At 52.7% G+C, this 16,019-nt stretch overlaps 6 protein-coding genes across 6 annotated transcripts; 1 reads left to right on the top strand and 5 right to left on the bottom strand.

Annotated features, from left to right (window-relative positions):
* Positions 1–147: 147 nt before the first annotated feature.
* Positions 148–1,006, bottom strand: J4E83_001722 (uncharacterized protein; the record flags this gene model as incomplete). Its single annotated transcript, XM_049328676.1, has 2 exons — positions 148–888; positions 938–1,006. The coding sequence occupies 2 exons, from the start codon at positions 1,004–1,006 to the stop codon at positions 148–150; spliced, it is 810 nt and encodes a 269-aa protein (XP_049191648.1).
* Positions 1,007–1,467: 461 nt separating this feature from the next.
* Positions 1,468–2,165, bottom strand: J4E83_001721 (uncharacterized protein; the record flags this gene model as incomplete). The annotated part of the gene is made up of 2 exons (XM_049328675.1): positions 1,468–1,919; positions 2,003–2,165. 2 exons carry the CDS (start codon positions 2,163–2,165, stop codon positions 1,468–1,470), a joined length of 615 nt encoding a protein of 204 aa, XP_049191647.1.
* Positions 2,166–2,975: 810 nt separating this feature from the next.
* Positions 2,976–3,979, bottom strand: J4E83_001720 (uncharacterized protein; the record flags this gene model as incomplete). The annotated part of the gene is made up of 2 exons (XM_049328674.1): positions 2,976–3,468; positions 3,522–3,979. The coding sequence occupies 2 exons, from the start codon at positions 3,977–3,979 to the stop codon at positions 2,976–2,978; spliced, it is 951 nt and encodes a 316-aa protein (XP_049191646.1).
* Positions 3,980–8,088: 4,109 nt separating this feature from the next.
* On the bottom strand, positions 8,089–9,558 carry J4E83_001719 (uncharacterized protein; the record flags this gene model as incomplete). Its single annotated transcript, XM_049328673.1, has 2 exons — positions 8,089–9,218; positions 9,267–9,558. The coding sequence occupies 2 exons, from the start codon at positions 9,556–9,558 to the stop codon at positions 8,089–8,091; spliced, it is 1,422 nt and encodes a 473-aa protein (XP_049191645.1).
* An 866-nt stretch (positions 9,559–10,424) lies between these two features.
* Positions 10,425–12,758, bottom strand: J4E83_001718 (uncharacterized protein; the record flags this gene model as incomplete). Its single annotated transcript, XM_049328672.1, has 1 exon — positions 10,425–12,758. One exon carries the CDS (start codon positions 12,756–12,758, stop codon positions 10,425–10,427), a length of 2,334 nt encoding a protein of 777 aa, XP_049191644.1.
* Positions 12,759–13,928: 1,170 nt separating this feature from the next.
* Positions 13,929–16,016, top strand: J4E83_001717 (uncharacterized protein; the record flags this gene model as incomplete). The annotated part of the gene is made up of 4 exons (XM_049328671.1): positions 13,929–14,106; positions 14,171–14,864; positions 14,913–14,970; positions 15,030–16,016. 4 exons carry the CDS (start codon positions 13,929–13,931, stop codon positions 16,014–16,016), a joined length of 1,917 nt encoding a protein of 638 aa, XP_049191643.1.
* Positions 16,017–16,019: the final 3 nt, after the last annotated feature.

The raw sequence follows: 16,019 nt of genomic DNA, 5'->3' as shown, positions 1-16,019 counted from the left end.
TGGCGCGGCAAGCGGGTCCCGTTTATCAACACTATCAACAGCGTCGACCGGGCAACAGCAGCCCTGCCAAACATCCGAACGGCCATCGCGAACTTGACGTCACTAGGCATGACGCGCTACCATAGCATACCATTCAATGCTGTACGTCTAAGGAATGCCCCGACCCGCTCTGATGGCCTTGGCCGCTTCCGACTGTGCTCTGTCCTCTGCATACCGCTGATAGATCGGCAAGTAATGCTCCCTCTCGCTCAGCGTTTCTTTGACACTCTTCCTGCTCTCGACAGCAGATAGCCATTTCCTGAAGCGCTTCCAGACCTCTTCATCCTCCCCGCCTTTTCCTTCATCGGGAATGCCCGACCCACCCTTGAAGTGGTCGAACACCCACAGCCTATTTCCCCATGGGGCCAGGACAATGTCAATAAGTCCAAAGTCCTTGCCTGAGAAGTATGGCCCCTCAGCATCCATCTCACGTGTGAATTCCTTGAGATGGTTCAAGAATTCCTTCTGCTTCTCCTCCAAGCCATCGCCCTGATGTTGCAGAAAACGGTGGTAGGCAGGGATGATGCGACTGCCTACATAGTCGGTCCAGATCCTCGTTCTAGCTCTCTGATAGGGATCCGTCGGCATCAGGTGCGGTGTGTGCTGAGGGAATGCCTCTTCCAGGAACTCGCAGAGAACAGTACTCTCATAAAGTGGCTTGTTCTGGTATTGCAGCGTTGGGACTAGACCACGGGGGTTGAGATCCAACAGAGACTGTGGCTTGTGGTACGGGTTGACCTCAATATACTGGTACTGTATACCCTTCTCCTCCAGCGCTATCCATACGCGCTGCACAAAGGGACAGAACCATCCCGAGTACAGTTTCAGGGGGCACTCGGCTGAGTGAGCCTTCGAATATTAGCAACGAAGAAGATACTGTAGGTGTGCGTTTGCTTACTTTGACTGTCGCTGCTGCAAGTCCTGTCGCTTCAGGATGAAGGTCTGCGTCAGGATGATCTTTTCCCATGGTAGTAGTGATGGTAGTTATCAGAGTTGTACAAGTATAATGTAGCTGTTGACAGAATGTGTGCTCTTACGCATATGGCGACCCCTCAAAAGCTATATAGCAGCGATCGCCATCTTTGCGGACTTCGACGCCATATACATGGATTGATCACATCATCATCAAACGTCGTGGCCATGACGAAAGTGGGGTAGCCTCCAATCGCAGCTATCCACCTTTGGAAGCTCGTTGACACATTCCGTCAAGCGCACATGCATGTATGGACGGTGATTGCTTCCAGGCTTTTCAATGTCTGTTCTGCTTTGCACATCACGCTTTTTACACATACATTTTCGAAGTACATTGCATCGCGCATGTGTTATTGAATATGGTTATTATTGTAAATCTGCAAGCCTTCATAGCTTCGATGGAGATCTACCAAGATCTCAACATATTCCCATTACATCAACAGTGCTTATGTGCACTTACATCGACCTGGCCTTCTCCAAATCCGCCTCCTTGAGTTCCCTCAGCTTGCCGGTGTTGGCAACGCCACCTGTGACATTCGCGCTGATGATCTCCTTTGCGTAACCCAAGAGGCCGACATCTGTGACGTAGTACGAGACGTACTTGCTCTTGATCTCAATCAGAGTCATGCGGGGGTCTTCGGGGCCACCAGTGTGCTTGCCATCACCGAGATCACCGAACCATGCTGCAGCGCCACGGCTCCATACCTCCTTGATGCGGGGGTCGCTGTTGTCTGTTGTTGTGGCAGTTCCTGTGATGGAGGCCCACTCTTGTGTCTTCAGGTCCTGGAACGAGATCTGGACTTCTTTGTTTTGGTTCAAGTCGTTGAACTTTTGCGAGTGGTTGTTGGCGAGGAAGAGGAAGTCGGGACCGTCGCGGCGGGCGAGGGCCATGGAGCGACCGACGGGGCCTGACAATGGTTAGTCTAGAGCTACGTGGGATGGAACTGAGGGGATGGAGCTTGAAAGTGGAGGAATGTAGGGGTAAACATACCAACGCCATTGCGGTATGTGTTGAGCATGCAAATCTTCTTGCCGTCTACCATCTCAAAGAACTGCTTGATCTGCTGGTCCTTGGGGGTCTCATCGTCGTACTGCTTCGCGACAGAGGGGTCGGTCTTGGAGTTGACCTCGCTAGCCTTGAGTTGGTCCGGCATTCTGGAGATATGTGTAGTAGAGAAGTATCGAGGAGTAGTTGTTTTAATGGGTGTTGAAATGCGAGTTGCAAGTTGAATTCTTGGTAGAGCTGTTCGTGCGGAGCGTACAAGTAGTCGAGGACCAGCAGACATCTTGGTATAGGCTGCTCGTGATGTGTACGTGGACGTAACGGTGAGATCAGAGGGTCAAGTAACAGCGGATATTCCACGCCGACGCGAGCCCATGTGGCTGGTCGAGGGGCGCCTCATAAGCAGCATGACGTCGTGATGGAGCGCGTTCGGTGGACTGGTGGCACACTGGGTGGAGGTGGAGGCATTCTAGACATATGCATGACGATGTTGTTAATTCGCGTTAGGTGCGCGGCACGCTAAGACGCGCCCGATCGATCTCTCCCGGTAGCTGCCTTCGGGGCCGGTGTGCACAGAGTCCGAGAGGCACTCGCATACACGCATTCCATGTGAGAAGATGCCGTCTTGCCGATGGTGTTTGTTCCGTGCCAGGTACGAAAGGGTGGGTGGGTCTCAGCATCGGTAGCGGTCCTGTTCCGCACTGCAGCCACTACGCATGTCCGGAACAAAGGCACTCTATACAAGAAAAAGAATGAACAGATCTAGAGCCTACATCGACGTTAGGCTACTTACTTTGCACGTTTTTATGTGGATGTAGGCTGCAGGCCTGTTTAGTTTTTTTCATAGGTTGACGTGAAGGCTCACACATCGAAGATGTCGCTTCATCTTGATGAGTAGGATATGTAAAGTACATTCATTCATCTAAACATCTAGTCGTAGAAAGAGGATCTGGCTAACACATCAGACCGCCCTCCCGAAGTGGTCGCTCGCGACATCACTGCGGTCCCAACGCTCATCGTCGAGTCTTCTCTCTGTATTCAGTTCAACGGTCTTCGGTGCGGTCAATTCGATCCTTCCCTCGTCAATCCCACCAGTACTACTGCTCGCATTATCGTCGCTCAATCGGTGAAACTTGCCAAACTCGGAGACGTTCCCGAGCTCGAAGACTTCAGGCTGCGTGTGGGTCGATGTGAATGTTCTTTTGACATGACTTCTGGTCACACCGACAGTAGACTTTGTATGTGTAACGAAGCCCTGCAGATGGAGGGCCTTGGCAAACATCCGAAGAAGAGGTTTGAACGAGAGGGCACAAGCGCTGAGAAGATACATGCCCGGCTCTATCATTGTCCAGTTTATGAGCGCAACATGGTTCCATGTTACATCTGTAAGAGGACCGGCTTCTGCGAGGGTCTGGGCAAATACGACGGTGCGGATTATGGATGCGATGATACCACTATATATCGGTCAGCTACGAATAAGGCCTGGGAAGTACAACTGGCAACTAACACGCTTCCGGTCAGGAAAATGAGTAACAGCCCAATTCTTCTTCCAACACTGATCTTCAGACACCACACTGTTCTTAGAGGTAGTATCAAGACGGCCAAATCGGTTGCGATGTTAGGTACGCTAGAGCTGTTCGCGAAGACTTGAACGTTGAAGCATCTTCCGTTCGGAATGTTCTTGTCCCAATTGAACCTGAAAGGCATGCACTGGAACCCGACAGCTACGGTGAAAGAGATCCACGTAGAAAGAATGAGAACGAGTAGCGTCTTAGCAGCCAGGCGCTCGTACTTGTTGGTAAGGATATGCAAGTAGAGCAGTACAACGGTGAGCTTTGGGAATGCGACAGCTGCTGGATGCAGGACCTCTTGTATCATAATGCCTTTGAAGTGCTCGGATATCTTTGCCGGATCTGTGGACGCAATGTAGGCCATATGTCGTCCAGTGCTGGCTTTTTCGACCATGACTGATTGATATGTTAGCTGGCGCAAGCAGTCTTCAAGGCGTTGCATGCTTACCGATACCAACAATGCAAAGGCCCACCTCAGCTAGCCATGCAAAAGGAACGAGAACATCTTCGATGTTCAACGCGGTACTCGTGAGATAGCGTGAGTAGTAACGTAAGGCAACAAAAGATGTGCAGAAAAAGATCAGCAGGCAGGCTGTCGCTTTGATAGTTGGGCCTCGATCCTCGGCCAGAAACTCTGGCGAGGTATATTGCGATAGACTCATAACAAAACTAGAGAACCTTCAGCTGCCAAAGTGACTACCAGAGTCACGTATTCGGCAATCTGAAAGTAGAAAGAACGGCCACGAGCCGACCGAGCGCATATCCTGTGGGTGGGGCAAGCATCAAATACTATCGCCACAAGTCATCTTTGCGGCGCGGTATGTGTTCATGGGATCTGGCTGGCCAGTGTATCAGAGATGCAGAAGCACCTAGCGTGTCTGTGCTAACCTCGAGGCATGTACCTTGGTCGAGGAGATCTGAACCATTGAGATAGCTCTGGGGAACGCGCCATAATGGATAATGGGGATATCAGACGTGTTTGGGAAGACCACATAGGCTGATGCATTGTGACAGGTCGCATGTTGGTACCTGCAATCCCAAGTTGGCAGATGGGTTTTCTTCCGAGTTTCTGGGGTATATGTAAATAAGCTTATGGGCCTGTCGTTGGTATGACGTTGGACGAACGCATAGCTTTGCGCTCACTAACTCGATAGAACCGATTACGACAAAGCAGAACTGTTCTTGATTCGTCGTCAGCAGTGCTGATTACCTTTTGTTGTTGGTGTTGGATGGGCCATCACTTCGTAGCAGCCGGTTGACCTTTCGAAGCATTGAGGGGATATCCGAGGCATGTGTGTGAGTGGAGGATACATTGGCCGTTGCCATGGATGAAACGCGCATATTCGCCCTGAATGCAGGCTGCAAGCGAGATCTAGTTTTCAACTCTGCCGCAGGGGATGTTCGTGTCGGGTCAACACAATACAGACCTGAAGGGGCTTAGGAGATCTGAAACGCAGTTTCCTGCGGCTTTTCACGTGCATGAACGGGTACATGAGGGTACCTTGCAGCCATCGGATCGCGAATATGGGCGACAAAGATCGCATGCGCTCTGAAATGAAGTGCTTCATCATGTATCTGGCCTTGATGTTCGTCGCGAGAAAGTTCGCAATCTCGTACAGAACCCACCAGCCGGAACCAAGGGCGTAAGGCGCTGGTATCAGTTGACGCGACACCAACACATTGTTGCACAGTACCTGCTTGTGGGAAGTCCCAAGAGGTTGGTGGTATGTTCAGAGCCAGTGACGTGAGTGCTCGGTTGGATAAAGTGATGAGTTGCAGTGAGGTTGTTGCCCCGAGACTGTGAGACACCCCGAGTCAGAGCCCCGCACGAGCCACAACGCACGCACTCAGATGACGAAGGAACCATCAGCATGGAAAGAACCACGGCACAAATCCATCTGCAGATGTGCGAATTCTCCTGATGGAAGGACATGCAACGACCGCGCTCAGGCCATGGGTTCCGCTACGTAATCTACCGAAATCCTTCACTAACCATTTGCGCAATGGAACGCCCTGAAAGATGCAGAATTCGAGATGTTCGCGCCCTTTTGCGACAAAGGGCGACAAACTGTTTATTTATGGATTCTTGATATATGACTTCCTCTCATGGATTTATCTTCGGATACGACATCTCACCTTGCTTCCTTCCATCACGTACCTCTTCGTCATCAGTCAGCATGCCGAACGAAGATGCCGAAGTATATGCCCTTATGTCTGAGGAGGGACGGAAGTGGATGGAACAATACCCACTTCACGACAGCGATTGCGAAATCCACACCGCGGCTTATAAAGGCGATGTAGCTCTAGTCACATCTATACTAGAGAACAACACAACCGCCACCACGAACATCGACGCCCGCAACAGGAACGACTGTACCCCTTTACACCTCGCTATACGCGCTGATCACGGATCGGTTGTACAACTTCTCTTGGAAGCCGGTTCAGATCCTACAATCAAAGACGACATCGAGCCAGCCTACTTCGTTTCGTTGTCGGCACTCGACCTTGCAGCTTGGCTAGGAAAACCAAATGCATTAGCCGCGCTCCTCGACCACAATATCAGTATATCACCATCCGCGCTTTTCTTCGCCGCATCCAAGAATCATGTGGATTGCCTTACCTTGATTCTAGAGAAGCAGGGAACTCGCGACTTCTCTAATATGTCTAGGCTAGAAGCTGTACGGCTAGCCATAGAAAGAGCGGCCTTGTGTTGGCATGTAGAAGCTTTTGAGCTGCTTCTCGACTACTACCATGCAAGGTTTTCAGATCCCGTACGCCTCAACGGAAATGGGACAGCACTAGGGAAAGCTCTCATTTACGCCCTTTACGACCACGACTGTGACGACCGATGTCGATCACCAGTCTTATGCTGCCCTCTGGACAAAAGCGTTTCTAGCATTATGGATAGTCTTGTCAAAGCTGGTGCTGATGTCAATACGCGCGACGATCAAGGTCGACACTCTACAGCTTTTTGGGCTTGCCTGCACATACCGCACGTGCCGCGAGATGCTGTACGATTTCTTCTGAATAACGGGCTGCGCGTTGATCACGTTGCACCTAATGAAACTTCGCCGCTTTGCGGCATCATTCGCGACGCGGACGATGACCCGAGTCTTGTTGAAGATCTCATCAAGGCCGGAGCAAGCGTGTCCGGTACGGACGAGGACGGCTACACCCCGTTGCATTTGGTAGCAAATGCCTCATTCGCAAAAGTTCTCATCGCGAACGGTGCGGATGTTTCTGCTAGGACCCTTCAAGGAGAGACCCCACTTCACACAGCATGCGAGCATGGCAACATATCAGTAGTAAAGTTGCTACTTGACAACGGCGCGAATGTTGATGATGTCACTTCGGGAAAGACTGATCGTACCGAGATTGGGTGGACACCACTTCGCTTCGCAGTCGAATTCTTCTCTCACTATTCCAACAGTAATGAAGAACGCCTACAGCTAGTACAACTACTTCATAACCATGGTGAATATCTGCACACCACTGCTGCAGATGGCTCGACAGCGCTGCATGGCGCCGCTCAATTTGGCAACGAGAAGCTTGTCCGCTATCTCATCGACTCTGGCGCCGATGCATGCGCCAAAACCACGTCTGGCATGACTACTTTACACTACGCAAGTAAAGCCACTAAACCAGGAGATGAAGTCAGGATTGCGTCAATCATCGATGTACTCCTTGAACACGGTGTTGAAGTGAACGCACTGAATCAAGAAGGGGAGACCCCATTGCTCATGTCGGTTTCAGAAATTGACCGCCCAATGGGATTTAGTCCTGCAGTATGCAATGTGCTGTTAGAGAAAGGTGCGGAGAGAACCGCAAGGAATGCTGAGGGTAAGACCATGGTAGACATCGTGAACGACTCACCTAGCTGGATCTTCGGAGAGGAGGGACTCGTGCGGAAGAAACCTCCGCCAGTACACGTAGCGCCTAGTAGGGGCAGAGGCAGGGGTAGAGGAGGGTGGCGATATGGTGAATGAAACCACATACGCCCTCTTGAAGATCGAACTTTACTTGGACATCACCATCGAAAGTCGCAAATCATAATCAATCCAAACAAAATTCAATTGTAGAAGCCGAAAACCATATCCAAATTAATCATACTACCAAGTAATCCAAAGAGCATCTGCTATATGCAGACATCGCTAACAAAAACAAGATATGGGTATATAGATGCCGCCGTTAACAACCAAGTAAAGAAAAGGGTATAACCAATAAAGAAAGGGGTATATCCTCGTCAAAGTCGTTAGAGCGTAAAGAATCGTAATCGTAGCCGTGATTACCAGGCCCCCAGGGCCGGATGCCAAGAGTGGAGAGAGAGAGGAAAGGAGATGCCGACCAACGCCATAAAGAACAGCAGAGTAGATAGAAAAATCAACCAGCGTGAACGCCAACACCAGTAAGCAAGAGCGAATAGCAGACCCGCAGTAAACAAAACATGGAAAGAGAGGAACAACAATTGTACAAACATAAAAGAAACACCGACGAGATGATTCTCTAATCACCTCGTCGCATGAAGCCAAAACGCTTCTTTTTCTTCGCGTCCTTGGCATCTGCGGTGGGCGCATTGGGGTATCCATTCAAAGCAGCCTCAGTGTTGAGGCGCTCAGCTTCCTGGTAATCAAAGGGCATGTTCCAGCGTCTCTCGGGTATCTCTCCCAGTCTCGTGCTGCCGGAAGCAAACGTATAGCTCGACGGTGTGGCTTTGTCCAAGCGGCGGCGGAAGTGGAGGGTTGCTGGGGCCTGGTCGAGCAGTGGTGGAGGGGATAGGTAGGAGGGTTTCTCCGGGACTGGGGGAGGCTTGGAAGAGACTGCGGGTTTGGAGTGAGCAGGAGATGGGGAGCGGCGGGATGTAGGGGTAAAGGTGGGGAGCTTGGGGGTGGGCTCGTTATGGTGCTTTGGGGAAGGCGATTTGGCAGTTGTGTGGGCGTTCTCTTGAGGCCATGGTTCGCGCGGGTCGTCGAAGGAATCAACGCGCTTTTTGACACCACCACTACTGGCCTTTGGTGCTGCGCCACCTAGGGTGCCTCTGATGACACCAGATGTCTCAAGCTCGAATGGGTCGACAGGTACGTACAAGGGTAGCTGTGGAGCCATCTGGATCTTCTTTGGCTGAGGGGATGCCAGCGGTGAAGAGCTGCGAGATGAACTTGACGGCGATTTCACTGGAGAAGATTCCTTACTCGACGAGCTGCCCTTGCGGGTGGTCTTAGGTCGCATGACGACGAGCCGGGGTTCATTCGAGCTTCGGTTCTTCATGGGCATGCGTGTGACTACATGACCCGAGGAACGTTGACGAGTGGAGCTCGACTTCTTCTTCTCCTTCTCAGGGCTAGTGCTGCGAGAGGAGCAGTCGTGGTGTTTGCTTGTGCCACATCGCGGGCACGGTGGAGCGCCAATGTTATGCAGCTGGAGTTGAGATTGGCTTAGTCGCTGATATAACTGGGTAAGGCTTTGTATTGCTTCACGCCGCGATGCGTCGGACAGGTGGGTCAACGACTTGTAGTCTATGTCTAGGTGACCCTTTCCGCTTTTTTGTGCGTCATGGTTCAGGAACGCTGCGATGATGGCAACGAGGCCTGTGTTTAATTTGATCAATGTCTCTGCGAGTGACTGGTGCGCGATAGCTGCATTACGTTAGTACGGCTTATGTGTTGGGTGGATTTCATACTTACCATCGCCCTTTGCGAATCGCGGCCCGATGCCGCTGTAGTAGCATTCAGTATACTTTCCGGCTACCTCCTCTGGCCCTCTGCGCAAGCTTTTTGAGAGTTGGTGCTCAGCAGTACTTGTTGAATCAGGCGTGTCGGTATCTCTCTTTGATCTGCGCTTTCTTCTTCTTTCGCGCAAGCTTTTGAAAATATCCAGTCCATTTTGAAAAGCTTCTATGATGCCTGAGACGCATGTAGATACCTCGGCCTCTTCAGGCCTACGCGCAACATGCGCATGGTCCAACTTGACCGCCATCGCTAAAACGCAAGACAACGAACAAGGAAAAGATGCAAAGCAAAATGGAACTGAAGAGAAGGGAAGAGAAAGGGACGATAGGTATACAATATTGCAAGAAACAAAGTGCGGTCTAAGCATCCATTAGCGAGAGTGAATGAAGAGTCATCCAAAAAGCCAAATCACAACGTTAAGTCGAGTCAAGTCGCCGTTAACACGCTCGCCCAAGACGGGGGCCCTTACACTTATTCCGTTGGCAGCCCGACCCTGGTCTGCACACGCCCTCGAGGGCTTGCAAGTGTGTCGCAGGGCTTGCGTTCCTGCAGCTGTTACTGGGTGCTACCCACCGTCCTCGCACCGCCTAGGCCGCCGTTTCAACCTGGTGCTGTTCACGACCTGCACGTAGCCGCCTCGATATGGTGTCTTGGGAGGCAGTCGAGGTTTGACTGGACACGTGTTTCGCGCTAGCGGCAAGCGACGACGGGATGGGGCAGGCTAGGCCGGCATCGATAAGCTTTGTGGGTCTGGTAGTGGAGGGCCGAGTGCGTGCATGTACATGTGCATTCGAATGTGCATCAAACCATCGTCCAGTGTCGTCTCGGGGGCTGGATTCCTGCGAGTTGAAGAGCATGTGCGTGCGGGGTGCATACAAGATGAATGGTTAACACGGCATGCTTCATTATTTTGTTCAATGATGGTGATACAATCAAATACACACTCGAGAAACGCGGTGGAGCACCGACCGGTGTGATGAATTGGCATTCGCAGGGATTCCCTGTCGTGCTCCATTGACACATGCGACTCCCTGTCGCTCCAGAATAATCAACAAACCCGAACGCCTCGCTATGCAATACAGAACCGTAACAGTGTCATCGCCCATCGTCCAGCTACTGCTCACCGTCTTCGACATCTTCAACAGTAACAGTCCGTCTTGTTGCAGTCTGGCCCTCAGAGCTGCTTCCAGCGACCGCAGAGCTTGAGCATTCGGCCTCAGTCCTCTCTCCTACGTTACCAAAGCTCCAGCTTGACTCGAGAGAGCTAGGCTCTGCAGGCTTCGGCGAACGATTGGAGGGCTCATCGGAAGTAGTCGGGTTAGGAGTCGACGAAGCTGGCTGGTTTTGTGAGGCCGCGGGAGCGGACGTCGAAGGCCCTGCGTCAGCTTCCGCTACTGGCTGTGTTGTCTGAAGTTGAGGCGGTATCGAGCCACTCTCTGGCGCCGGGTGTCCAGGTTGCGAGGATGGACGTGTCGCGCTTTCTTGGCTATTCCGTGGCGCTAGTGCCATCGGCCTCAATGTCCACCCTTCCGGTAGCGTCAAGCCTTCAGGCACACCGGGATCGCCCTGTCGCAGAACGGACCCTCTGGCGAAGTAGGCTTGCGGTACGAACGAGTTCATGTTAGGTGGGTTCAATGGGGCAATAGGTGGTAGCTCTTGGCCTGTCGCGGCAGCCACGCCTGAAGCCTGCTGAAGTCTGTTGAGCTCAGCAAGAAGTCTATGGACAACCTCAAGTTGCTCGTGTTGTGCGTTGAGGTGCCGCATCGATTCAATGATGTTCTGTTGTATGCGCAATATGTCGGACTGAATATCTGACGGATGCAGCGCGACCGCTCCGGGGATGGGGCCGGTGGGAAGGTTGGGAGTAGCCCATGGCGTGAAGCCCGTGTGGCCCTGTGCTTGGTTTTGATGATCTTGGTTCTGCGCCGCGTTGTTTCCGTTGGCTTGCTCGCGCAGTCGCTGAATCGCGTTCTGCACAGCGACATTGTCCTGTTGTCCTGGTGGTACGCGAATGTTCCCGAGAGCGATCCGAAATGGCCCGAAGTTGAACACGCGCATGTTGCCTGCTGGAGGATTTGCTTGTCCACCCTGTGGTGCAGCCTGCTGACCCTGGCCCTGACCTTGTCCTTGTTGCCCTCCGACAGCACCTTGCTGCGCATTCCCTCCAAACATTGCTCGCAGTGCCTCTCGGTTCTGGAGGTTTTGCTCGCCCGGGTTGGCTTGGTTGTTGCGTTGCGTAGTTTGTGTCGTCGCCGATGAGAGTACTGGCCTTCGGCACGTGGGACAGACCTGCTGTCGCTCAAGCCAACTGCGGAGACATCCGAAATGTAGGATGTGGCCGCAGGGGAGCTTCTTCGGCCGTTGTCGCTCGTCCATTCTTCGACCTGGCTGTGCACCGTCTGCGCCTGGTTGTGTCCATGACCGCATCTCTTCGCGACAGACGATACATGTGTTCTCCCGCTCGAGTTCTTCTGCCGTCGCATCTGGATAGCGTGTGTTCATGTCGCGGGTCGCGTTTCGGTACTGGATGAAGTCGTGGATACGCTTGAGGAGGGATCGGATGGTCATGAACAAGTCTCTCATGATGTGGATTGGTATGCCGTAGAAAGTCATCAAAATGACGAAGAAGCCCAGGTAGACGAAGGACTTGACAAAGTCGGTCGCGAGATCCAAGTAGAATACCCAGCGACCCTTCTCTTCCCATCCGGGCACGTCGCCCTCGTCTTCATCGTCGTCTGCCTCAGCAGGCGCTTCAATTCCTTCTGCTGTAGCCTGCTGGCGTGCTTGTTCCCTTGCGATACGACGAGCCTCCTCTCGTGCTTTCTCTTGGCGGTGTGTAATGTATAGTTCGACGAGCGACAGTGCGTATCGTAGTAGGGTCGATATCGATGCGGTGGCCAGGAGGACGTATTCGAAGCCAAACATGACCATGACACCCGGCCGTGCCTCTGACAGGATCGAATCGATGCAGTACTGCATCATGAAGATGTCGAAGGCAACGGATAATAGCAGGGAGCTCATGAGGCGCGTGTGGAAGAGCTTTGGGTTTGCCGGAGGCTGTTGCTCGAGGAATTCGACTCTCCCCTCTCCGATCCACTGCCAGACCTTGCCTGCCAGCAAGCAGAGGAACATTGCGAAGAACCACATGCCGAGGTCATCCCTAAAGATGGTCATGGCCAGCAGTGTCTCGCTCACAGCAAACCAGGCCTTGTCGTACAGCTGCTCGGTCTCGATGGGGCGGAGGGGGCCGTAGAAGAGGCGTTGGAGTCCATAGCCGAAGCTCGCGGCGACGATGAGCATCAGGTTGACGAGGAACATGAGCGAGCCGGTGCTCTGGGAGATGTAGACGGCGGCCGAGTAGAAGTTGGGGCGCTCGTAGTATGCGCGCATCAGCACAATGTTGGCCATGGCGGCCGAGCCTGCGACGTAGAGCTTGAGTCGACTCATGGTGCGGTGGTGAAGGTGCAAGGCGACTAGAAAGGAATGCGTGTCCCCATCTGAGGGTGACGAGAGCGAACACAACCGGGGAAGAGTCGCGTTCGCGTGATGCGGCGGTGCTGGGAGAAAGGAAACGTGGAGGCTCCGAGGGAAGCAACCTGATTCGCCCGCCAGCAATGACGTCTCGCGGGCCCGCCACGGTCTCCCGAGAGCGCGACTTCCACCTCATTCACCCATACACTCGCGTATGTTCTCCTTGAGATGCATCGCTCATCAGTACATCTCAGATGATACTACTCTGCACTACTACCTCCAGAAAATACCACATGCTGGGGAGAGCATATACCATGCCTACGTATCGTGGCACGCAATAGCGCGTATGCGTTCGATATCTATGGTACCCCATTCCATGCCGCCTTTCCATGGGACTGCTCGTTCCTCCGCACGAGCGTTCCTGCGCAAGGGCTGCACCCCATTTAAAGGAAAAACCGAATACCCTAGAGCCTACATCAAGATAAAAGCTTGCGAAGTTGGTGGCCTAACGGCGACGTAGGCTCCTGGGTGCTCAGTTTTTCCCTTGTATGGGGTGGCTGCACGCTCCGAAGCTACCCCAAAGACTCCGATGTCGTCCGGATTCTCCATAGTCAAGCCCTTGGTTATCCCCGCAGTAAGACTTGGATCTCGGGAGAATACTCGGTAGCACAACAACCCATTCACTTACTAAGGACCGTTGTCGGTAATTTCCAGCCAAGCCACGTCGTGTATACAAGAAAAGTCTTCTTCGACTTGGACCAGGCGCAGGTATCACGAGCTTCATCGGAGAGTCTCCCGGACTTCGAGACTCGCTGCTATGTCACATCACGTTAGCAAACGTGTAAGAGATGACCGAGTGGCGCATACCAGCCTCTCCATGCATGTTCGAGAACGACACTTTCTTCTTTCCAGTACCGATTGTGGGGTACATGGAGAGCTGGTGCCGAATTTGCGGGGATCGTCATCAAGCTACTGCACCCAGCTTCGGGGTTGCGCCAGCCCAGACCATAGGCTCGGGGCGCAAGCTCTTGGACTCAAATATCTTGATCACAAATGATCTTGGTGGACCCTGCTTGTTTACTGCGGAAAAGTACATAAACCTCTCATGGCTGCTGTTAGATTTGAGTATCGATCTGCAAGCTCATCATGTTTCGATCTCTTCCTCTCCTGAGCATTGCGCTTGGCAGCCTCTCCGCCGTCGGCGCACAGGAGGTGCCAGCTGTACTGACTGCCGATATCATCGAGGGCTTGGGCAACAACACTCTCTTCACAAGATGGCGCCCTACGTACCACTTCTCCGCACCGGCAGGATGGCTCAACGATCGTAAGTTTTGGCTGTACGAAGTGCATGTGAGACAAATACTGACTTCGTACCTCTATCTCTGTAGCATGTGGAATGATGTACGATCCTGCCACGGAGAGATATCACCTCCATTACCAGTGGCATCCCAACCATGTCAACTGGGGTAACATCTCTTGGGGTCATGCAACCTCCAAAGACATGATTACTTGGACAGATGTTGGAGGCTGGGAAGATGATCAGGCTCAGTCTGTTGGCACCGGTCCTTTTCCTGATTCCGACAACAGCAGTTACTATGGTCTTGGCATCTTCTCAGGCTCGGCACAGCCCTACAATCTCCAAGGACAGCAGGACGGTACTCTCATCGCCTTCTACACCTCCGTCCAGTATCTCCCCACAAACTGGGCCTTACCTTATATCAAGGGAACTGAGAGCCAGAGCATCGTCATCTCTAACGATGGCGGCGAAACCTGGGAGCAGTATGCTGGCAACCCTATTATGACCGAGCCACCCAGCGGATGGAATATTACCGGATGGCGCGATCCTTTCGTCGAGCCTTGGCCGGAGATGGATGCTCTTTTAGGACAAGAGGAGCCCCACTGGTACATGGTTCTTGGTTCTGGCATCAAGGGCGAGGGTGGCGGTGGCCGTATTCCCTTCTACAGCGCTCCCGCTAGCAACTTGACAGACTGGACTTTCCTTGGCGCTCTGTGGGAGCCCGAGAGGAACGAGACTCTTGGCTCTTTGCTTGAGACCGGAACCTATGGCTTCAACTTCGAAGTGTAAGCAAGTATCCGTTCGCTGCAATCGCTCGTGTACTGATTTTACAGATCGAACTTTTTCTCTTTGACCGATGAAGATGACGACGTTCATTACTACGTTCTAATGGTAAGTTCCGGCCGTGGCGGCTACATGTGACACATGTACTGACTTCGTGCTTCCTACAGGGTACTGAAGGCGGCAACCTTACCTGGCATCCACGTGCACAGTGGGGTCTATGGAACGAGGGCCAGGTCACCAGAAGAGAGAATGGCTCTGCTGAGTTCACTCCCCTGTCGGGTGGTGCCATCGACTCTGGTCTTCTCTACGCAGTGACTAGCTTCTGGGACTCCAAGAACGATCGTCGCGTCCAGTGGGGTTGGGCCAACGAGGAGAGCAACAACTTTGCGATCAACCAGATGGGTTACCAAGGTGCCATGGCCATCCCTCGAGAGATGTACGTCATTAAGACCAAGGACCTGGTCAACACCAATGGCGGTCTGACTACAAAGGGCAACACTCGTGTTGAAGAACACAGTGATGGTACCTTCACTGGATACACTCTAGGAGCCCGTCCTCTACCTGAGGTTGTGGAAGGCTTCCACGCTGGAGCTGAGCCCCATGTCATCGAGACTGGCGACAATGCCTGTGTCTCCGGCGCGATCTCCGGCAATGGTAGCAGCCACATGAATCTCCAGGTTACGCTTTCTGACTTCACTGGACCTGCCGGTGTGGTCATTGCCCAATCGCCTGGTCACGAAGAAGAGACCGTCATTTGGTATAGTCCTGAGAACTACACCATCAACGTCGACCGCTCACACTCATCTTCTATCGTTGAGTTCGCCAACTATACTATGCTCGGATACTTCTACCCCTACACGTTCTCCAACGGTACCACCGAGTCTCTTCATATGGACATCTTCGTTGACGGATCTCTCGTAGAAGTCCTTGTCAACGACCGCTTCTGGCTTACGACTCGTATCTACCCTGCTCGTACCGACAGCACTGGATTCAGCATCTGGACTGGCAGCAACTCTACTGTCAAGGCTTCCGACATGAAGGTCTGGAACATTCAGGCCAACGCATTCCCAGATCGGCCGGCCGACTCGAGCAGTGAGCTTGTCTTCGATACGCCAGAGGAGACCAACAACTACATCTGGTGGCCTGGAAACTAGGGG

This window comes from Alternaria metachromatica, assembly GCF_023757995.1.
Source record: "Alternaria metachromatica strain BMP 0045 chromosome Unknown scaffold_3, whole genome shotgun sequence".
Taxonomy (NCBI): domain Eukaryota; kingdom Fungi; phylum Ascomycota; class Dothideomycetes; order Pleosporales; family Pleosporaceae; genus Alternaria; species Alternaria metachromatica.
Note: the sequence above shows the minus strand (reverse complement) of the source record. Positions and strands in the feature narration are given on the sequence as shown.